Genomic DNA, 21,418 nt, shown 5'->3' with positions numbered 1-21,418 from the left:
CAGAACCTATAGACAAATTATTTTTATCTATTTGAAACTGTTTCCTTGTCAGCAAAATAGTTACAGTAAAATTTATTTCAAAAGGTTTGAAAATTAAATGAAATAATGAAGAGAACTTGCCTGTCGTATCTAAATGTTTACACTACTTAAATGTTAACTGGTATTAGCTTTGACTGTAAAGGGGCTGACACCACCCTCACGACCACGGAACAGTTCCTTGGGAGGTTAGAGTTTGTTCAGATGTCAGAAACAGAAGAGAACAGCTGTATTATTACCCTGTGTTTTATTCATAGCTACACACAAGTGAGCTCAATGATGGCTACGATTGGGGTCGTCTTAATCTTCAGTCAGTGACTGAACAAAGCTCCCTGGATGATTTCCTTGCGACTGCAGAACTTGCAGGAACAGAGTTTGTAGCTGGTAAGTTGTTTATTCCCAAGTACATAAGACACACTGGTCATTCTTCCAGCTTTGCTGACTAGATGCAGATTTGTCTACTTGGAAGTGTTTTGTGGACCCTACTAAACTCATAAATGGGTAGTCTTTAACCCAAAGCCAGATATCCCAGAAGAGTGTAGGAAGGTCTGTCTAATCAAAGTAGAATCAAGCTGTGACATTCAGAATGTACCGCAGTTTTAAAATTAAACTCTAAAAAACCTTCAGATTATACATTGTATCGAGTTCAAGAAACTCAGTCTTTGTAGAAAAATGACCAATCAGCATTGTGGCGGGCAGTACCAGAATTTTCCAGAAAATGTTTTCTGATACCATTGTTAGAAGCCAGCTCCCCGGGTCTGCTGTTGTTATGTAGGCAGTTTGAATTGTATTTTAAAGCACTTGTTGACACACTGTAGTGAATTTTCCATGCATGTAATTTGTTTTAATCACTGCTCTCCCATGTTTTTCTGTATGTCTTCTGAGCACTAAGAAAAGTACCTGGCACAGGTAGCATTATAAACTATTTCTGTTGCTCTTTTGTTGTAAACCTTATTGTGCTGTTCAGCGAATTCATTCATTTATTTAAATGTTCTTATTGGGCTCCAGCTGCTCTCAGGAATTGTACTGGCTACTGAGAGTACAGTGTTGAATAAGATAACTTTGTTTCTGCAGAATTTTGTTTTAGGGGCTATGAAAGAAGTCTGTAGCAAACAATGGGATCATAAAAGATGTAGTTAGTATTCATTCTGTCTGAAGGACGGCTAGGGCCAAGCAAGGAAAGCTTTACGCTGGGACTGAGTCTCAAAGGATGAGTAGGTGTTAAGACAGGTGAGGTGAGGGGCGCCTGGGTGGCTCAGTGGATTAAGCCGCTGCCTTCGGCTCAGGTCATGATCTCAGGGTCCTGGGATCGGGTCCCGCATCGAGCTCTCTGCTCAGCAGGGAGCTTGCTTCCCTCTCTCTCTCTCTCTGGCTGCCTCTCTGTCTACTTGTGATTTCTCTCTGTCAAATAAATAAATCTTTAAAAAAAAAAAAAGACAGGTGAGGTGACACAGGACGACGTATCCAGGCAGGTGGAGGACTCAAGCTAGTATGTGAGCAGTAGCTTACCTTATTCTTATTCAGAAAATGGTTGTAAGTTGGCCTTGCGGGATACTTGAAGTACACAGGGACAAGATGTGATGCACAAACACTAGGGGGTGGGCAAGGGCTAGAGCCTGAGAGAATAAGGGCTTTAAAGGAATCTTTTGATAGGTTTAAGCAGGTGTCAAACATGATTTTAGATTTCATTGTTTTGAAGGATCACTGATGGGTTTTGAGGAGGAATGACCAGTTACATTAGTCCAGCAAGAGAAGTAGGCCAGACTGAAATAGTAATGATGGAAGAATGGCACAAAGAATCAGAACAAGATTAATAGGGAGATGGAACAAACCAGATGTTGTAGAAAGGCATGGAGTAAGTGCAAAAGAGTGAGGAGTGGTAGAGCCAGCATTGGAAGAGAGAGAAAAGGGCATAGAAAGAGAGGAAGGTGAGGAAGTAGAGTTCATGAGCATATTGTACTCTTTTTGAGATGGTTGACTATGGCAGGGAGAAGTGCATGTGTGCATGCGAGCTTATCTGTGTAATCCAGGTTAATACCAGCAGGTGGGTAGGCTCTGGGGTAAGAGCCAGCAGAGAGGGAGAGGTTGAAAATACAACATTTGGTTTCACAGTATCAAAAACGTAAAGTGCATATTTTATGACCTGGTGTTTCCACAATATCTACACTAGATCAGTGGTTCTCAGGTGTTAGCATCAGAATTACCTAGAAAGCAGATTCCTGGGCCCCTTCTCTGGAGATTGAATAGGTATGGGTTGAGCCTGAGAATTTGCATTTCTGACAAGTTCCCAGATAATGCTGTATTTAAACAGTGAATACTTGGAAACAACCTAAGTGTTCAATAGGTGGGAAAATGGATAAACTGTGGCATAGACATGCTATGGAATACTATGTGGCAGGTAAAAGGAATGAGATAAATGTGTGGATACTTAAGTGAAGGATGTCCATGTCCTGTTACCATATGAAAAGACCAAGTTGTGGAGTAGTACACATGGTATGGTACCATTTGCATTAAGAAAATAATCTGACTGGGTCACCTGGGTGGCTCAGTCAGTTAACATCTGACTCTTGATTTTGGCTCAGGGCCTTGTGATCAAGCCTCACGTCAGGTCCTGTATCGGGGTGTCTGCTCAAGATTCTCTCTCCCCTCCTCCAAAAAAAAGTAAAAGGAAATAATCTGACCAATCTGTATATCTATGTGTATATTAGGAAATAACTTAGAGGCCTTCTCATTTAATCAGTAATCTCCAGGGAGAGAACTGAGATTGCAGGGGTGGGCAGAAGAAGGTTGGGGGTGGGTCAAAGAGAATGTTTGCCTTTATGGTTGAATTTTTTTAAAAGGAGAGTTTATGGGGGCACCTGGGTAGCTCAGTGGGTCAAGCCTCTGCCCTAGGCTCAGGTCATGATACCAGGGTCCTGGGATCAAGTCCCGCATCAGGCTCTCTGCTTGGCAGGGAGCCTGCTTCCTCCTGTCTCTCTGACTGCCTCTCTGCCTGCTTGTGATATATGTCAAATAAATAAATAAAATCTTAAAAAAAAAAAATAAAAGAGTTTATGTATTATGTAGTTAAAAGTTTTTTAATTTTTAGAAACATGAGGGGAAATAGAGTTTAATGAGGAAATGGAACAAAGTCTGAGTCTGGAAGGAGATGGGAATAGAATGGGGTCAAAAGGAAGCTGAAGGTTGGTGCACACATTAAGAAATGTGTAGATGAGAAGGTAAAATGGTGGGTATCTAATAGTTTCAATTTTTCTATTAAGGTAGAAGATCATCTGAAGGGAATGTAGTTAGAGTTCAGGGAATGGGAGAACCAAGAATATAGAGAGATTGTCTTCCTTCTAGGTCAAGTCCTAGGACTTACCTAATGTTGAGCCCATAACATTTGTAATGACACTGAATTGTCATGTAATTAATATATATTTTACGTATCTTTGGAATCTCTGTAATGATAAGAATGTCTTTCTGTATGCTAGTAAGATAGTTGGTGCTTGAGGAATCTCAGGATAGCTTCAGGATGAGGGTTGGTCTCTAGACAGACCTAGTTGGTAATTAGAGGATTGAAATTTTTCGGCACTACCAAGTTAATCACAAAGGTAATTTAATCAATCATGCCTACACAGTGAAACCTTCATAAAACTTTCAAAAATCCATTAAAACCTCATTGTTTCATACCTTCTCATCCTTTCCCTTAGTAATGCAGAGGTGATAGAATTCTGTTTCAGTTTTCTACAGTCTGAAGATCCTACTGGACATACAGAGATAGGGGTTCTTAATCTGGAAACTACATATTTCACTTGTCTGTGTGAACCCTGCAAACTGCACGCCAAATTTGTGTGTGTGTGTGTGTGCACGCGCGCGCATGTGCATGTGAGAGAGAGAAAATGCGTGTTTTTGGATGGGTCAGTGGTTTTTTAATAAATTTTATATGGGCCCCTGGCCTAACCAAGGAGGGCAGAATAATAAGAAATGCTAAATGTTCTTTGGGAACTCTACTTTTAAAAGATGACACAGGTAGTACTCTTTATTTTCAGCAAATAAGTAAGCATGATGTTGCGCTGTTTTGTCTTCACCCCTGGTTCCAATAACTGGAGCTTCTAAAACCCTTCCTGAGTTGGGGGTGAGAGGAGTGTCTTTTGTTATTCATTATAATCCCCTTACAGCCATTCCAGAGTTTATGTTCATGGGGTGACTTGTGGACCCTAGGTAGCTTCTGCAGGGGGCTCTTTGCACAAGGAACCAAACCTGTTATTAGAGGCTTGGAGTTCTGAAGACTTCAGTAGAGGTGCTAGAATTGAGCTTGCCACTGGTAATCAGTGATTAAATCAGTCGTGCCTGTGCAATAAAGCCTCCATAAAAGCCCATTCAGAGACTTGGCATCTGAAGTGCAACAGTTTTGGGGGACTACGCCTTTAAACCTTTGGAGGCTCATACAACTCTTGATAGTGTCAGAATATAATGGAATTGTAGGACATCCAGTTGTTGTCCGGAGAGCTGGAGAGCTCATTCCTGGTGTGGGAAAAGACACATTGGGTGTCAGGAGTATTCTGAGTAAAAAGAGTTCAGAGCCAAGAGGCTGCACTATCGTGCTACTTGGCGCAGCCCTCAGAGTAATGCTGCTGAAATGAGAACAAGAATGGATAGTTGGCTTTATCTGAGGGTTGGGAGATGAGGCAGTGGGTGCAGTGGGTAAGGAACTTTGATGTTTAGTTGGAGACTGGTTATACTATATGGTTTTGGCCAAATAGGAAAAGAAATGAATCTGTGAGCCGGACGAGGGACTAGGAGAAAAGGAAAGACTCAAGGGGCTAGAGGCATGTAGAGATTAGACAAAACAGAGTAGGAACATCAGCTGGGAGATCACCCTTGGAAGGAGGAATTCTGTGAAAGAATTACCAGATACGGGGCTTGAGGCGTGTGTTTTTTGACTCTTGGTTGAGGATGCATGAATGAAAATAGTGGTTGGATGGACTGGACTAGGCAGATGGAGTTCCTAGATGGTGTTGATGGTCTGACAAGGGTAGCAGACTAATCGGCTTAAAGATCAAGAGAAACATTGCTGAAGATGTTCTGTTATCTTTGAATAGGACCTTCCCTTAGCCATTAGGTAAGAAGCTTAACTGGCTTCTCTCAGTGAGTCTCCTACCCATGGAGACTAGGTGGCTGTGTGTGAAAGAGACCCAGAGCCCTAGAGCAGAGAGCTCTGTAGTTTGTACATGGACATGACTTTATTATTATTATTATTATTATTCCTTTGAATTGTTATATAGTAGTAATTGTGAATTGGGTATTCATCATAAAATATCCTACATAAATGATGGCTGTGTGATAGTTCACTAGTTATAGTTCACCAGTTTTAACTGGAGTGAGTCTCCTTGCTGAATCTTTACTTCCCCACCCCCTCCCATTGGGTGATAATTATTCCCCATAAGTAAAATGAGATGGGTTGTACTCAATCTTTGCAATCCCTTCCCACTCCTACGGTTTCTCTTTCCTTGAAATGCATTCAGTATATGGAGTTTTATAAAATGAGTATTTGAAAAAAATTATTGGCTTTTTGAAAACTTTAGTAAAGATTTTTCTCTTTCATTCCTTTTTTGGTAGATAACTTCACTTGGAAATTATTTATCCAAGGCTGGAGGTATCTACATCAGGAAAGCTCAAATTCTGTTTTAGATGCTATATTTTTTCATTTTAAGGTAATGACTAATACCACTCAATAGATTGCCACTTTAGTTACAATACTTAATTTTCTTCTCTAAACAGAGAAGCTTAATATCAAGTTTGTGCATCCTGAGGCTAGAACTGGACTGCTGTCTTTTGAGGAGAGCCAGAGAATTAAGAAACTTCACGAAGAAAACAAACAGTTCTTGAGTGTGCCACGGAGGTGAGTTGAGCAGAAATGTAGGACATTACAAGGCATCCTAAGTATAAAATTTTTCATTTGATGTTCTCTCTTTTCCTGTTTCCTTTTATCACTGCCATTATTAAATCCAAATCCCCTGTTTTATTTTGGTAATTCACATGGAATTTTTTTTCCTCTGTGATTGTTTCAGACCAAAGTGGGACAAAAACACTAGTCCAGAAGAACTCAAACAGGCAGAGAAAGATAACTTTCTAGAATGGAGACGTCAACTTGTCCGGTGAGTGTTGGAATATAGAAAGATTGGTCTTGAAATTCTGAGCCTAGCATTTTGGTGTGTTTGCATTGGTCTTTGCATTTTGAAGGCCTGATTCTTTTAAAAAGGAAATGGTAGATTTCTTCTTTCAAGTGCAAATTCTGTGTGTGACCAGCGTTATACTGGGTACATGTGCATCTTTGCATAAAGATGATAAATTGATCACTCCACTCCATTCCTGGCCTTCGTTCCCTCATACTCTTCTCTAGCCATTAGTCACCCTGGAGTTGATCACTGTTCTCTTAAGCATTCTTCCAGAAGGAGGTGTGTGGGAGAAATTTCATTTTGAATGTCTAGGGCTTAAATAAATTAAGTATAAAATTTCAAGTTTGATTTTCATTTGGCTTAGCAGAAATTAATAACAGTTTGAGAGTTAATAATTATGATGCAGTAAATATGAGTGTTTCTACTATTTGAAACCTTCGATTATAATCTGGCAAAGATAAAAACTTTTCATTCTAAAGCCAGGCTAGAAGAGGAACAAAAATTGCTGTTGACTCCATTTGAAAGAAATTTGGACTTTTGGCGCCAGCTCTGGAGGGTGATTGAGAGAAGGTAAGTTACCATTTTCCTTTGTGTAACTAAGACATTAATGGTATTAGATTAGATTCAGATGTTGGTAAACACTCATAGACCCCGGGAGCGGGGATGCTCAGGGATTAAACTATGCAAATGGCTATTGAGAATTATTATAAAAGCGGAAAGTGTAATGCTGTATTTCTTTCAAGTATAGATTTTTTTTTTTAATTAGGTAAACATGTTGATAAGCGTGTGAGAATGGTGAATGTTTTCTGTAAGATGAGTTCTGAAGTACCTACAGTTATTTCAACAAATGTCTGTTGATTCCTATTGGAAATATGGGTGTGAAAGAGGTAGATGTCTGCTTGCAAAGAGAAAAAATGTTGTGGGGGGGGATCAGGGACACAGGAATGAAGTGCAGTCTTTGTACTCAGATGATCAGTACATGGTAAAACCAGAGTGTGATTCCTGCTATGTTACAGATAGAAAGACAGTGGGCCGAGTTATAACAGAGGAAGGAGCACCTGGTAAGGATTGTGGGACTCAAGGAGTGATTTGTTTTAATTGGAATTAGTAGTGATGGTTGCACAACTTTGCAAATATACTAAATACTACTGAATCATAAACTTTTTTTTTTTAAAGATTTTATTTATTTATTTGACAGAGATCACAAGTAGGCAGAGAGGCAGGCAGAGAGGAGAGAGTGGGAAAAGCAGGCTACCTTCTGAGCAGAGAGCCTCATGTGGGGCTCCATCCCAGGACCCTGGGATCATGACCTGAGCCACTGAGCCACCCAGGCACCCCTGAATCGTAAACTTTTAAAAGGTTTAAATTTGGGGCACCCAAATCTCTCTGCCTGCCTCTCTGACTACTTGTGATCTCTCTCTGTCAAATAAATAAATGAAATCTTTTTTAAAAATAAAATAAATAAAATAAAAGGGTTAATTTTATGATGTATGGATTATATCTTTTTTTTTTTTTTTTTAAGTCACTTGCATACCTTCCCCATCCTGCTCCTGCAAGGGCAGAGAGAAGGCTGTTGGGCTGGAATATAAGGGTGTCAGGGTAACAAGGCAAATCTCTAAAGAGTCTAGAAAGTAGAAGCTTGCTGCTGATTCCCAGACTCTGTGCAGGCCCCTTTGATTCAGTTAGGCTTGAACGAGGCTCGGGAAGACCCACTGATCTCCTGGGGAACTTTTGTGGAGTACAGTGGATCTCTTCTTTAGGACCTCTTGAGCAGTTAAAGATCTGTACAGCTGCGTCCAAAGAAAAATGGTAACAAGGTTTAACATATGGAAACTTGGCCTTGGAATGCCCCCATCTTCATATTTAACAGTATTGTTTTGTTTTTCTGCTTGTTTTTTTTTTATTTTAGGTTTTCTCCTACTTCCTACATTGCCTGACTTTACTCCCTATTCCTTTTTTTTTTTTAATTTATTCTGGTTTCTGACTTTTATGTAAGAGGCTTTCCTCAGGTATCAAGTGACCTTTTTAAAGATGTTTATTTATTTATTTGGGGGATAGAGAGAGAGAGCACAAGCGGTGGGAGGAGCAGGGAGGAGGGTAGGGCAGGGGGAGAGGGAGAAGCAGGCTCCCCACTGAGCAGGGAGCCCAAGACAGGGCTTGATCCCAGAACCCTGGGATCATGTGTGACCTGAGCTGAAAACAGATGTTTAATCGACTGAGCCACCCAGCCAGTGTGATTATATTTAGGAATGAATTCTTAGGGCACCTATGGGGGGCTCAGTGAGTTAAGCGTCTGCTTCAGGCTCAGGTCATAATCTCAGGGTTCTGGGATCCAGTTCTGCATCGGGCTTCTTGCTCAGCAGGGAGCCTGCTTCTCACTCTGCCTTGCGCTTCCGCTGCTTGTGCTCTCTCTTGCTCACTCTGTCTGACAAATAAATAAAATATTTTTTAAAAAAAAGAAGAAGCAGCAGAAGCATTATAAACGTGATTGACAAGACTACCTGTTTGGTTGGAATTTGCCGACTGTGGACTTCACTGTATAGGACCAAGTAGGGGTCAATTTTATTCTGTTGGAATACCCCTAAGATGTTTGGATTTGTAGGGTTTTTCCCTAGAGCCAGTCAGTTTCTTAAAGAGAATGGTCTCCTGCCAAGAGCATGGCTAAACGTGGTGGGTGTTAGGATGCAAAGAAGTTGTACATTTTCACTATTTGGTACATAGACTTGTTTAATCCCCTCTTCTTCTGTATGGCACCTTTTTCCCACCTTCTGTGCTTGAGGTCCCAAGTCTTCAGCTTCTCAGGTTCATTTTCTCCATAATAGACCCTAGCCTTTTGCCATTGGGATAGGAGATTGAGGAGGTATAGTTGCCTGCCTCGAAGGCACAGGGAAGCAGACCTAAGAGCTCCTCATTCAGATTGCTTACAGTTCTACACTTCACCCTTGCCTAGAGACCTTGCATCGGACACTTCTTACCTGCTCCCTCAGGGCTGAGGAATATGAACAGGCTACCATATACCATATACCCAGGAATATGACTGGGCTGCCATGTCTCAATTGCTGCTGTTCTTTCTCTTTGTCCTAATAAGCTTCAGAGTTTACTTTCATTCTTAGAGGTTTTGAGAGGGAAGCATATGTGTTCATTCTTTCACACTTGACAGAATGGCCCTTTACCCATGTTTTACGTCCCTAAATAAGCACCTGGTTTCCTGAGAGGGAGCTTGTTGTACTTGTTGAAACTCCTCACTTCAGTTATTTTGCAATGTTACTTTCTCTGTTACTTTCATTATGAGGTATTTCTTTTTTTATAAAAGAGCATGTTTGTAACTTGCGGTATATGGTTTTTATCACATGGAAGTGGTTCTGATTGACATAGAAATATTATTGAAGTGACTACTGCCACATTTTTTAACAGGAAATATTTATTGATGTGTTTGGTACAACAGATGCCTCCTGTTTGGTAACAGGCTAGCTAAGCCATCTGCCTCTTTAATTTCAAGCGTAGTTATTGGAAAAGATTTGATGTATACCCTGTCACTGAAATGCAGGAAGCTGCTGGGACACGGAGGGCAGAACTCTGTATTCAGGAAGATAAGGCACTATTGTACTGCGGAAGCCTTCCCTGGTACATGATCAGCACTTTGCTCTGCAGCCTCAGGCAGCACATGAAGCAAGCGGTCTGAAGTTTGTCTTCTCTTTCTGGTGTCTGCTTGTTTGCGGGTAGACCTGATGTTGGTGGACCTTGCAGTTTTAGTTTATTAGACTTTGTCCATGTTTTGCACTCATTGTTGCATTTACTGTTAAATCCTCACAGTTTGAAAGTGGTAGGTAATACCTTAAAGAAGAAATACTGGGACCCACTTAATTAGAGAACTTAACAATTTGTCATTAATTAGCAAGTCTGTGAGTTCTTGGAATCACAATATTATGCTGGAAATTTATACTGAAAGAAAATGCACTTGGATTCTTAAAGCCCTGCCTTAAATGGTAAGTTTGATTTAATACATTTCCTCCGTGTCCAGTCTAGTTGCATAAACATTACCTCAGAACAGGCTAACCAGACTCGGCTTTTTAGGAGACCGCTGTGAGCATGCCTGCAGCGTATTTCCTTCTGGTGGCAGCTGGCCACTAGCGCATCTTTCCTAGCCATGGAGGCAGAATGAAAGGAGGATCCTCCCAGAGCAGTGGGAGATTTATTCTCAAAGCGCTTGGCTACTCTAGTCCCCAATGCATTTGTGAGGGCTCTGAGGAGCTTGCTGTCGGCTACAGAAAGTTTTCTTGTTGCTGCATCTTCTGTGTGATGCAGAAGTTGGACTCCTTGGTCCTGCTTCAGTGTGCCATCTTAAGTTGATATTTTTCCCGTTTTGTATTTTAGCCATTTAAATGCCGCGTTGTTGAAACTGGTGGATGATGAGTTGCTAGATTTGTTTTTTTCTCTTCATCCCTGGGCTTAACTAAGATACAGGCTTTGATAGTGGCAGCTGTCAGCAAGTGATTTATTCATTTTCTTTTGAGGCCTGACCACCAGTGTAGATTAGGTACTGAGTACACAGTAGACCTCCCCTTGGACTGAAGTATTTGGAATACTTTTACCTCACCAGAAGAGTTTACTAGAAGATACAGTTGAAGCTTTAGAATGAAACATCAGAGGCTCTCTAGCAAGGGAATGTTATGATTACAAGCATGTCCTCTGGTCCAGACTGACTTCCCATTCCAGCTCCCTCACTTAGCAGCTGGTGACCTTAGACAAGTGACTTCACTGTCCTATGCCTCAGTTTCCTCATAGATAAACTGGGGGTAATTGTACCTTAAAATGTTAAATGTGTCAAATGCTTAATGTGCGGAAACTGTTTTCTATTGTTATCATATGGTCAGTGTTGCACCTCACAGTGATTAGAGTATCTCCCCTTTCTTTTTCAGTGATATCGTGGTCCAGATAGTAGATGCTCGAAACCCACTCCTGTTTAGATGTGAGGATTTGGTAAGTGAAGTGTGACAATTCAGATGTGAAGTTCTTGGAGCTTCAGCGGGAGGACAGCATCACTGGTAGCAGTCCCTGCTGGCAAGCGTTCAGTTCTGTCCTCTAGCTGTGGTTTAAGGAGGCCTCCGCATGCGTACTGCTGCTCCTTAGACAGGTGTCTTCCTTCAGAAACTAGTATTACCATCTGCAGGAAGGACAAACACATGACTTTTCTAGCTTTTAGTTTAGAAGCCAGTTTGTTAATAGACATTTACCAGTGTTTCTCATTTTTTAAGAGACATCAGCTGAACTGGCATTGTATTTACTAATCACAGCTTACCCATACTATTAAGTTCTCTCTCTTCACACCTTAGTTATTTCCTCTTGTGATATTTTACAAGCAAACTAAGTTTGTAAAACACCAGCAGGAGTAACAATTAAGGAGTAAAGGCTACATGAAATGAAATACAGGTTGTAAATTAATAAAACACTGTACACATGTGAAGTATTCCTGTTAGTGTTTGAGTCTATAATAGTAATAGTCCAGAATATTTTTTTTTTAAGATTTTATTTATGGGATGCCTGCGTAGCTCAGTTGGTTGAGCATCTGCCTTCGGCTCAGGTCATGATCCCAGGGTCCTGGGATCAAGCCCCACACAGGGCTTCTTTCTCAGCAAGGAGACTGCTTCTCCTTCTACCTGCTGCTGCTCCTGCTTGTGTGCTGTCCTCTCTCTTTGACAAATAAATAGACAAAATCTTAAAAAAAAAAGATTTTATGTATTTATTTGATAGTGCACAAGCTGCGGGGAACAGCAGGCAGAGGGAGAGGGAGAAGCAGGCTCCCCACTGAGCGGGGAGCCCAGTGTAGGGCTCAATCTCAGGACCCCAAGATCATGACCCTAGCTGAAGGCAGATGCTCAAACAGCTGAGTCACCCAGGCACCCTGCTGCAGAATATTTTTAAATTCACTGGTGAGGGACAAAAATCAGAATGCTAAAACTCTTATGAAGTCTGCTTTTATACCTTGTTTCCTAATGAAGAGCTGTGGTTGGGAATTAATTTCAATTACTGGGTCTTGTTTTTCTTTTAGACTTCAAAAAGTATTTTTACATGAAAAGATGAGATTATATTGGCTGTCATCACTTGGCTGAAAAATAGTCCCTGCTGGCTGGGAAATATCCTAATTTTGCATTTCTTAAACTTTTGTATAAAAGAAACAACTCAGCACTATTAAAGAGAGGAGCTACATTATTTAAAGAAAAAGAATCTGTTATACTTCAGCAGGGTAGGAGAGTATTTCCTTTTACCCTTTCCAGTTGCTAATGTTGAGGGTATTTTTAGGTATATATTATCTAACTTTTTCAGAGCTTGTTGAGAAGGATCAGTAGAAAAGTACCAGGATGGAAAATCTTTAAATTAGGATTGACTTAAAACTGAGGGCAGTAAAAGCTTTTAATACTATATGGGGGCTTTCTGTATAATTAGCCCAATTTTCACTTGTTTGAAGAGGCCTTTCTAAATACCTTTGTCTTGCCTAGGAATGTTACGTGAAGGAAATAGATGATAATAAGGAAAATGTCATTCTGATAAATAAGGCCGATTTGTTGACTGCTGAGCAGCGGAGTGCTTGGGCCACATACTTTGAACAAGAAAATGTGAAGATTATCTTCTGGTCAGCTTTGGCTGAAGCCATTCAACTAATTGGTGACTCTGAGGTAACCCTGGGAGACATTTTAAGGTTGCGTTTCTGGGAAGAAGATTTCAGTTTCTGGTTAGTAAGCTTTGTTTACTCTTATTAAAGATTATTGGGAATCCAAATGCTCTGATAGTAGGGTGATGTATAGAAAAATGAGCCACAAGGTTACTTTCCCTGGTTGTGAACGTCTCTGGGGCTGTATGGTACACACTGATACAAGCTATAATTTTTATTTTTTTAGATTTTTTTTAAGATTTTTTTATTTATTTGACAGAGATCACAAGTAGACAGGCAGGCAGAAAGAGAGAGAGAGGAGAAAGCTGACTTCCTGCTGAGCAGAGAGCCTGATGCAGGGCTTGATCCCAGGTCCTGGGATCTTGACCCAAGCCGAAGGCCCAGGCTTTACCCACTGAGCCACCCAGGCGCCCCTATTTTTTTAGATTTTTGACAGGAAATTGTATAGGAAGTCTAATAATGACTTTGTAATTGTTTTTAATAGGAGGCGGTACAACCGAAGGGTTTAACTCTACTTCTCAGGACTTGATTAGAATCTCTTTTGACATTGTTTTCAAAACAAACAAGTGAAGTAATCCTAAAGATATACCATGTTATCTTGGTTTTTTTCTTTTAAGATTTTATTTATTTTTTGAGACAGAGAGAGAGCACAAGCAGGGGGAGGGGCAGAAGGAGAGAGAAAAGGAGAAGCAGACTTCCTGCTGAGCAGGGAGCCCCATGCGATGATGCTGATGCCGGGCTCCATCCCAGGCCCCTGGCCTTATGACCTGAGCCAAAGGGAGATGCTTAACTGAGCTACCCAGGCGCCCTATACCATGTTTTGTTTTGTTTTGTTTTAAGATTTTATTTATTTATTTGACAGGCAGAGAGGCAGGCAAGGGGCAGGGGGAAATAGCCTCCCTGTTGGGAGGCCCCGTGTGGGTCTTGATACCAGGACCCCAGGATCATGACCGGAGCTGAAGGCAGAGGCCTTAACCCACTGAGCCACCCAGGCGCCCCAATATACAATGTTACTTTTTAACCTAAATTTTACAGAAACAGTTTGGAGTGTTTTTGTTTTTGTTTAAGTAATTTCTGCACGCAGTGTGGGGCCTGAGCTCATAACCCCAAGATCAAGAGTCACATGCACCATCAACTGAACCAGCCAGGCACCCCTGGGGTATATTTTCTAATAAAAAATATAACTATTAGCTAGTAATAGCTATGAAGTACAATTAGTAGTAGAATCTTAGAGCTGAAAGAGACTTAAAGTGATGCCTTTTTCCCTAGCCTTTTCCTTTCATCTCTGTCAACCATCTGTAGGCTATTTTGTATGTTGAGCTGAGTGCCAGTGAACAAAATGCCCTCCCCTTGATGAGTTTACAGGTAGCTCTATGAATTCCTTCCCTCACCTTCATGGCAGACAGTCATATAATCTCTGTTATTTATCTGTGTTAAATGATAGAGACTAGGTAGCTCACTCTTTCTTTCTACCTTTAGAAAGTTCTTCAGTTCAGTGAAGCCAAGGCAGCCTCCCTAGCCTTTGATCTATGGACTCTTCTTTGTCCCCTTAGTTCTCTCTGTGTATATTTTCTGGTGTCCTACTCATCATGGACACAGTATCTGGGACACTGTTCATCTCAAGTGCCTGTCTCCCTGTGTCAGGAAACACTTAAGAGTTGGTGGCACCTAATTGTGTGTGTTAATATTCAGAGGGATGACTATGTCCTGTGACCAGAATACTCCCAGTAATTCTGTTTTTGTTTTTGTTTTTGTTGGTTCACCCCATTTCAGAGGAGCTAAAGCTTGTGGCTCATTTAACCTGTGAACAACAAAATCCCTCAAATATTTTTTAAAAAAGAAAAAACTTATGCAAATCTGATCCCATATTTACATGTGGAACAAGTTTTTCATTTTGTGTTTACCTCAATTTAGGACATGTAATTACTCTGAAATATTGTTAGAGATTTAGGGCTAAGATAGAGAATTCATTTTGGTTTTACGGTTTGCTTTTCTCTTCTCTTAGCTTTGAATCTACAAGTTTTGTGTGTTTGTCCTCTATATTCTTTCCAGTCCTTAATAACATTGTTAAACAGATTAGCACCAAGGCTTTTGTGAACTTACTGAGCCCCCCTGTAAGCATTTTGATGTGATGAATACAGGTGTGTTCACAAGGATGTAACAATAATAATTATTCCATTATTACTACTGTTAATAAAAACTACTAATATTAACTACTGTTAATAAAAACTAAACCATAGGGCAACCTGGGTGGCTCAGTGGGTTAAAGCCTTTGCCTTGGGCTCAGCTCATGATCCCAGAGTCCTGGGATCAAGCCCCGTATCGGGCTCTCTGCTCGGCAGGGAGCCTGTTTCCTCCTCTCTCTGCCTGCCTCTCTGCCTACTTGTAATCTGTCAAATAAATAAATAAAATCTTTAAAAAAAAAAAAACAAAAACCTAAACTAAACCATAGAAAGCTTATTCTGTGCCAGTTACGTTGTCCTAAGCACTTTATACAATGTATTCATTTAATCATCTCAGCAATAACTGTAAGTGCTTATTATCCTCAGGCAGTCAGTCTGGCTTCTTGGGTTGTCTTCTTAACCGTTATTTCTGTGTTTCAACTCTTTTCTGGAGATGAGTGTTTTAAGGAAATTTTTTTTAATAAATACTTATCACTGTATTACTTAGCCCTGATGTATCAACCCCATAACTATAAAAAATGGAAAAAAGATAGTTTCTATATAGGTGGTATTCCCTGAACTGTTTTTTGTTTTTTGTTTTTTGTTTTTTTAAGATTATTTATTTATTTATTTGACAGAGAGAGATCACAAGTAGGCAGAGAGGCAGGCAGAGAGAGAGAGGAGGAAGCAGGCTCCCCGCTGAGCAGAGAGCCCGATGTGGGGCTCGATCCCAGGACCCTGAGATCATGACCTGAGCCGAAGGCAGTGGCTTTACCCACTGAGCCACCCAGGCGCCCCTTCCCTGAACTGTTAACCAACTAGTACCTTGGTGACTGTCTTTCTAGGACTCCCAGGTGCCCTGTAGACTTGCTTCCATACCCAGTTCTGAGTTGGCAGAGCCTGGTTAATGGAGAATACTGTTTCTCCCTTTTTAAGTTAGCCGTCTTTTACTTCTCTCAAGTCTTCTGAAGTGTCTGCCATTTTTCATAATCTCCTGAGACCAATAACCAGCTACTGTTGTGATTTCAAAGCTAGCATCACATCTGTCATTTGACTGTCAAACATGAATTTATTGGAAATAGTTTGATAATCACTGTTTCCTCACCTATATGAAATTTGGTTCTTCCTTTGCAATTGTTTGACCCCTTCTTACTTGGGGAAAAAAAAATTTTCAGATTTCAAGCTGAGTACTTTTGTTTTCTCTTGGCTATCTGTTAAATTGCACTCTTTTCCCCCCACTAAGGGATTGATTTTTCCCATCTTTTTATTTTTAATATAACTGGCACAAAGTTCTTTTGTTGTCTTTATCATTTTTTCTGAACCTAAACTGCTTCTAGTTTTAGTAGTTTTTTTAATATACATTCACATTCAGTTCACATTATTGTTTTCTGTTTCTTTGATATTTTAAACAATCCAAAAGAGCTCATAATGAAGACATACTGTCTTAATATTCATTGCTCTCATAGAAATTACTTCTAGTTCTGTAGTTCTATTATAAGCCATGCTGCCATGTTTCTTTTTGACCTGCCAGGCCTGAGCATGAAATCATGCCTATTTTTCCTAACATTTTGTTTATATCTCTACTTTCCTAAAATTTAGGATACTTGTTTAACTGAGTTCATAGTGTCCTCTTCTGTGATGGCTACTCATTCTAACACTAGGTAATTTAGAAATGATTTAAAGTTTGCATCACTTCTAAATCCAAACCCAGACCTCTTGTTAATTCAAATTAATAATACTGTATATTGTCTTGCTTTTGCTTTATTATCAGTAGGAATTCAAAAGAATTAACAAATCCTTGAAGAGTAAATGATTCATATCTTTCTCTTTGCTTATGTGCGTAAGTTTCACATGTGGAGTTGAGTTTTTTTGCTTCTGCGTTTCATCCAGAGGGAGCTGTGCTCCACAGTGCTTTGACTTATTAAAGGCAATTACAAAGGAATAGCAGTTCCCTGTAACATGCAAATCATGGTCTTTAAAAATGGAAATGTAAAAAGAAACTCAAATTATAAACCATGCCCTTGTTTTGTGCAAAGAAGAGAATGTTAAATATTTTATCATTAATGAGAAATGCTTTGTTCTACAGCCTGGTGCAAAATAATGTACTGCTAAAGAAGTCAGCTTGACACCGGCTTTTTCTAAACTCTTGCTTTTTTTAGAGATGTATCTGTTACAAACATGATGTGTAAAGTGAAGGTCCACTGCTCCTCCCATCCCCAGAGAGCACCACTTCTGCTAGTTGGTTGTGTCCTTTCACCAAAAAGTTTACCATGTCTCCCTGTTTTCATCTTTTCTGGTCTCCTTCATAACTTATCCTATCCTGTCTTCACCTGAGATAACCAGCGCTGAGTACATTCACTAGAGTGGAAGGTGCCGTTGTCATACACTTCTGAGCTTTGTTGGTTTCTGTCCTCTCTTCAGGAGCAGGTGAAAGGGGATGCTGGAGAAACCAACACAGCCGAGTCCGAAAAGTCCAGTTGCGATGAGGCTCTGGTCTCATGCAGTGAGCCCAGACATCTCCCAGACACCAGTTCCCTCGCACTCAGTGACGTTGCCTCTAGCGATGAAGACTCCAGTGAGTATGAGGACTGTCCAGAGGAGGAGGAAGAGGTTTGGCAGACTTGCTCGGAAGAGGATAGCAATCCTGATGAAGAGGCCTGTGGCCTGGACTGGCAGGGAAGCTGTCCTGTGGATTCTGAGGCTCAGGGTAGGAAGAGCCTGCGGAAGGAGTGCACACACAATTTCACCCACCTGGTATCGAGGCAGGAATTGTTGGAGATCTTTAAGCAGCTGCACACTGGGAAGAAGGTGAAAGACGGACAACTTACAGTTGGACTGGTAAAATGAAATAGGTCCTCAGATCGTTACTACATGGGTAGTTTTTTCTTTCTTTCTTTTTTAAGATTTTCTTATTTGAGGGCTGCCTGGGTGGCTTAACTGGTTGAGCATCTGCCTTTTGCCGAAGCCCTGGGATCAAGTCTCACATTGGGCTCCTTGCTCAGCAGGGACCCAGCTTCTCCCTCTGTCTCCTGCTCCCCCTGCTTGTGCTCATGCTCTCTCTCCACCTCCCTCCCTCCCTCCCTCTCTCTCTCTGACAAAATCTTTTTTTTTTTTTTTAAGATTTTATTTATTTATTTGACAGAAATCACAAGTAGTCGGAGAGGCAGGCAGAGAGAGAGAGAGGGAAGCAGGCTCCCTGCTGAGCAGAGAGCCCGATGCGGGACTCAATCCCAGCACCCTGAGATCATGACCTGAGCCAAAGGCAGCGGCTTAACCCACTGAGCCACCCAGGCGCCCCAAATAAAATCTTTTTAAGAAAGTTTTATTACTGGAAAGAGAGAAGCGGAAGGGGCAGAGGGAGAGAGGATCCCAAGCAGACTGTGCACTGAGCATGGAACCCAAAGTAGGGCTTGATCTTGGGAGCCTGAAATCACGACCTGAGCCAAAACCCAAAGCCGGACGCCCAACCGGTTGTACCACCCACGTGCCCCACCACATGGGTGCCTTTATTTCTGATCTTGGCAGCTACACTGGACCCCAAGAGACCAACCAACCTTTTGGCATCATAGGGAACATTATTGCCCTCTTGTTGCCTATTGGCATTGTGGGAATAGCTAAAGTCCAGCTCAAAAGAATGAACGCTCTCAAGACTTAACATTGGTTACAGCCCTGTTTATATCAGTTATCTTCTCTTGTCTTCCATTTCAGCCCTACCAGTCCTGTGACTTACAAAGAGGTAGCAGAATGAGAACGCCTTCAAAGTTGTCTTCAGACTTCAAGTTCAATAATCTTGGGCTTTTGGTGTCATGTGATCCTTGCCAACTTGTACTGTAAATATTCCAGGTGTATTTTAGGGAAAATCCCAGCATCTTTGGGCCAAGTAAAATGTGACTGCTGCTTTAGTTGCATAAGAACAAAGGGAGGGGCACCTGGTTGGCTCAGTGGGTTAAGCCTCTGCCTTCGAATCAGTTCATGATCCAGCCCCTCATTGGGCTCTCTACTCAACAGGGGGCCTGCTTACCCCTCTCTCTCTGACTGCCTCTCTGCCTACTTGTGATCTCTGTCTGTCAAATAAATAGAATCTTAAAAAAAAAGAAGAAGAAGGGAAAGGAGATCCCATCCTTAGCTACATATACACTAGTTCTAGAGGTGGCTGTGAGAAGTGCTACCTCAAAGATGTACAGCACAGCTCCAGAGGCCCCATCTTTAGCTAAGGAGATGTTAGATGTCAGAGAAGGTTATTGTAAAGGTCTCTCATCCAAGAGAACAAAACCATGAGGGAAAGTAGATCATGACAGGTTTAAAATCTTCTAACTCTTAAATTACATGCCAAGTATAGCTAATCCTAATTGTTTCAAAGTGTGCTCCCACCCACCCCCCACCACAAGCCTACTTACAATGATTATAGTACGTCAACGTTTCACTTCAGAGTGCTAGTTAAAGGAATTGTCCCTAGAGCTGGGCAGACCTAGTACACTGCCTAGTTACAGTGGGATGGACTCACTTGCTGTGAAGCTTGGAGAACTTAGGTCATTTCCCTCAGCATCAGAGCTTCAGCTTCTTTTTTTTTTTAATATGATTGCTAAAAATTCATTTTTTTCATGCTACCAGAAACCAGCTTCCCTAAAAGCTAGTTTCTTTCTCACACTTAGGGAAGTACTAAGCAGCCCCTCTACTTTCTGAATGTTTTGCTCTAGAAATCCCAAGAATAGGTTAATTTCCTCAGTCTACGAACATTTACTGGTCACGTGCCGCAGGCCAGGCATCCTTTTGGTCCCTAGCAGTATATTGGGAGCAGACAGACCCAGTCCTCACCCTCCCAGAGCTTGGAGTTCCAGGTGTGGTGCGTGTGAGAATACATCCTGCAGCCTGTAGGAGTGTGTAGTGAAGGAGCCTGATCTACAGAAGGTGGGGGAGAGTACAGCTACAACAGTGGCCTCCCCCCAACTCATGCCATCGAAACAAGTAGTAATAAGTCATATAATCAAGATACAAACAAACACAAAACATGAGAATATTGAGAACGATGAGCAGTCATCTGAAATCTTTATGTAAGAGGTTTCTCACCTGAATGTATAATGTGAGGTTTTGACAAAGTGACCATGGGAGGGCCTTCCAGACAGACAGAAGGTAAATGCTCAAGCAAAGCCTCAGGAATGGAAATATGTCGTGGAACAGCAGATAACAATTTGTCTAAGTGTGAAGAGGAGCGAGAGCAAAGACTGGAACAATGGATATTGTCTGTAATGAGGCCTAGAATAGAGGTGGAAGATTTGGGGTTTTATGTTTAGTGGAATTGGTATTTATAATCTTCCAGTCACACTGATAAAGGATTCTTAGAAGTAAGTGGGAATTGGATTTGGAGGTACAGGAGGAAGCCTGAGGAAAAACCTGGAGCAAGGCTGCCATGAGAACCCTAATATAATCCTACTAGGAGTAATTGAAGAGCTTTAAGAGCTTGCTAACCCATATCAAGTCAATGTGCCACTTAAAATTTTTAACCAATCAAAAAAAATTTTTTTAACCAATAAGACAGAAATTTCCTAACAAGTCATTAAAAATTAAAGATTAATTGTATGTGGTGGTGTTTAAAATGCCTGTCTAATGCTTGACTTCACCCACAGTGTGAAAAACACAGCAGAAACAGCAAAATGCCTGTGAGATGGGACATCCTGGGGAAAGCTGGGAACAGAGGGCTGAGGTTTATCGTAACGTCTGCTGTTACAGCAAGACCTATAAAAGTAAAATGTACTTAGCTTGACTATTCATCACTGCAGACAGTGATGAGGAAGAATTTATTTACCAGGAAACTTGTCTGAATAAATACACCCATACCACCGGGGAGAAGATTGTCAACAAACAGCATCTATTTCAAATGTTTTAAAGCTCCCAAACACTTACACTACTGTTGTCCTTTGTGTGTATTTACTTTGGGTTCGACAGAGGTAGCGTTTGACTCTTCAGTAACTGAGGTGTCTCTTGCAGGTGGGCTACCCAAATGTTGGTAAGAGTTCCACAATCAACACCATCATGGGTGACAAGAAAGTGTCTGTGTCTGCCACACCTGGCCACACCAAGCATTTCCAGGTATTTCTGCAGCATCGACTTCTCAGATTCCTCCCTCTGGGTGCTTCTTTGAAGGTCCTTGCTGCTCGTGTGCTGGTCTTTTCCCTTCCTCTGCTTTGTGCCCAGCATAAACTTCTCACTTATCTTTCAGACCCTCTATGTGGAACCTGGCCTCTGCTTGTGTGACTGCCCTGGCCTGGTGATGCCATCCTTCGTCTCTACTAAGGCAGAGATGATTTGCAGTGGAATCCTCCCAATTGACCAAATGAGAGACCACGTCCCCCCTGTGTCACTAATATCCTTTCCGCTTTATAAAAATTGGT

At 41.3% G+C, this 21,418-nt stretch overlaps 1 protein-coding gene across 1 annotated transcript in view; it reads left to right on the top strand.

The window, feature by feature from the left end:
• The window catches only part of LSG1 (large 60S subunit nuclear export GTPase 1), a 32,322-nt gene that overhangs the window by 1,638 nt on the left and 9,266 nt on the right, over positions 1-21,418 (top strand). Inside the window, exons 2-10 of the mRNA XM_082698719.1 lie at positions 294-420; positions 5,800-5,920; positions 6,090-6,176; positions 6,681-6,767; positions 11,117-11,177; positions 12,695-12,871; positions 17,451-17,867; positions 21,015-21,116; positions 21,247-21,390. Coding sequence (XP_082554845.1) covers positions 294-420; positions 5,800-5,920; positions 6,090-6,176; positions 6,681-6,767; positions 11,117-11,177; positions 12,695-12,871; positions 17,451-17,867; positions 21,015-21,116; positions 21,247-21,390 — 1,323 coding nt within the window. The remainder of the gene's footprint in view (positions 1-293; positions 421-5,799; positions 5,921-6,089; positions 6,177-6,680; positions 6,768-11,116; positions 11,178-12,694; positions 12,872-17,450; positions 17,868-21,014; positions 21,117-21,246; positions 21,391-21,418) is intronic.

Source organism: Mustela nivalis (genome assembly GCF_964662115.1).
Source record: "Mustela nivalis genome assembly, chromosome: 1".
Classification (NCBI taxonomy): Eukaryota; Metazoa; Chordata; class Mammalia; order Carnivora; family Mustelidae; genus Mustela; species Mustela nivalis.
This window is presented reverse-complemented; position numbering and strand designations above follow the sequence as displayed.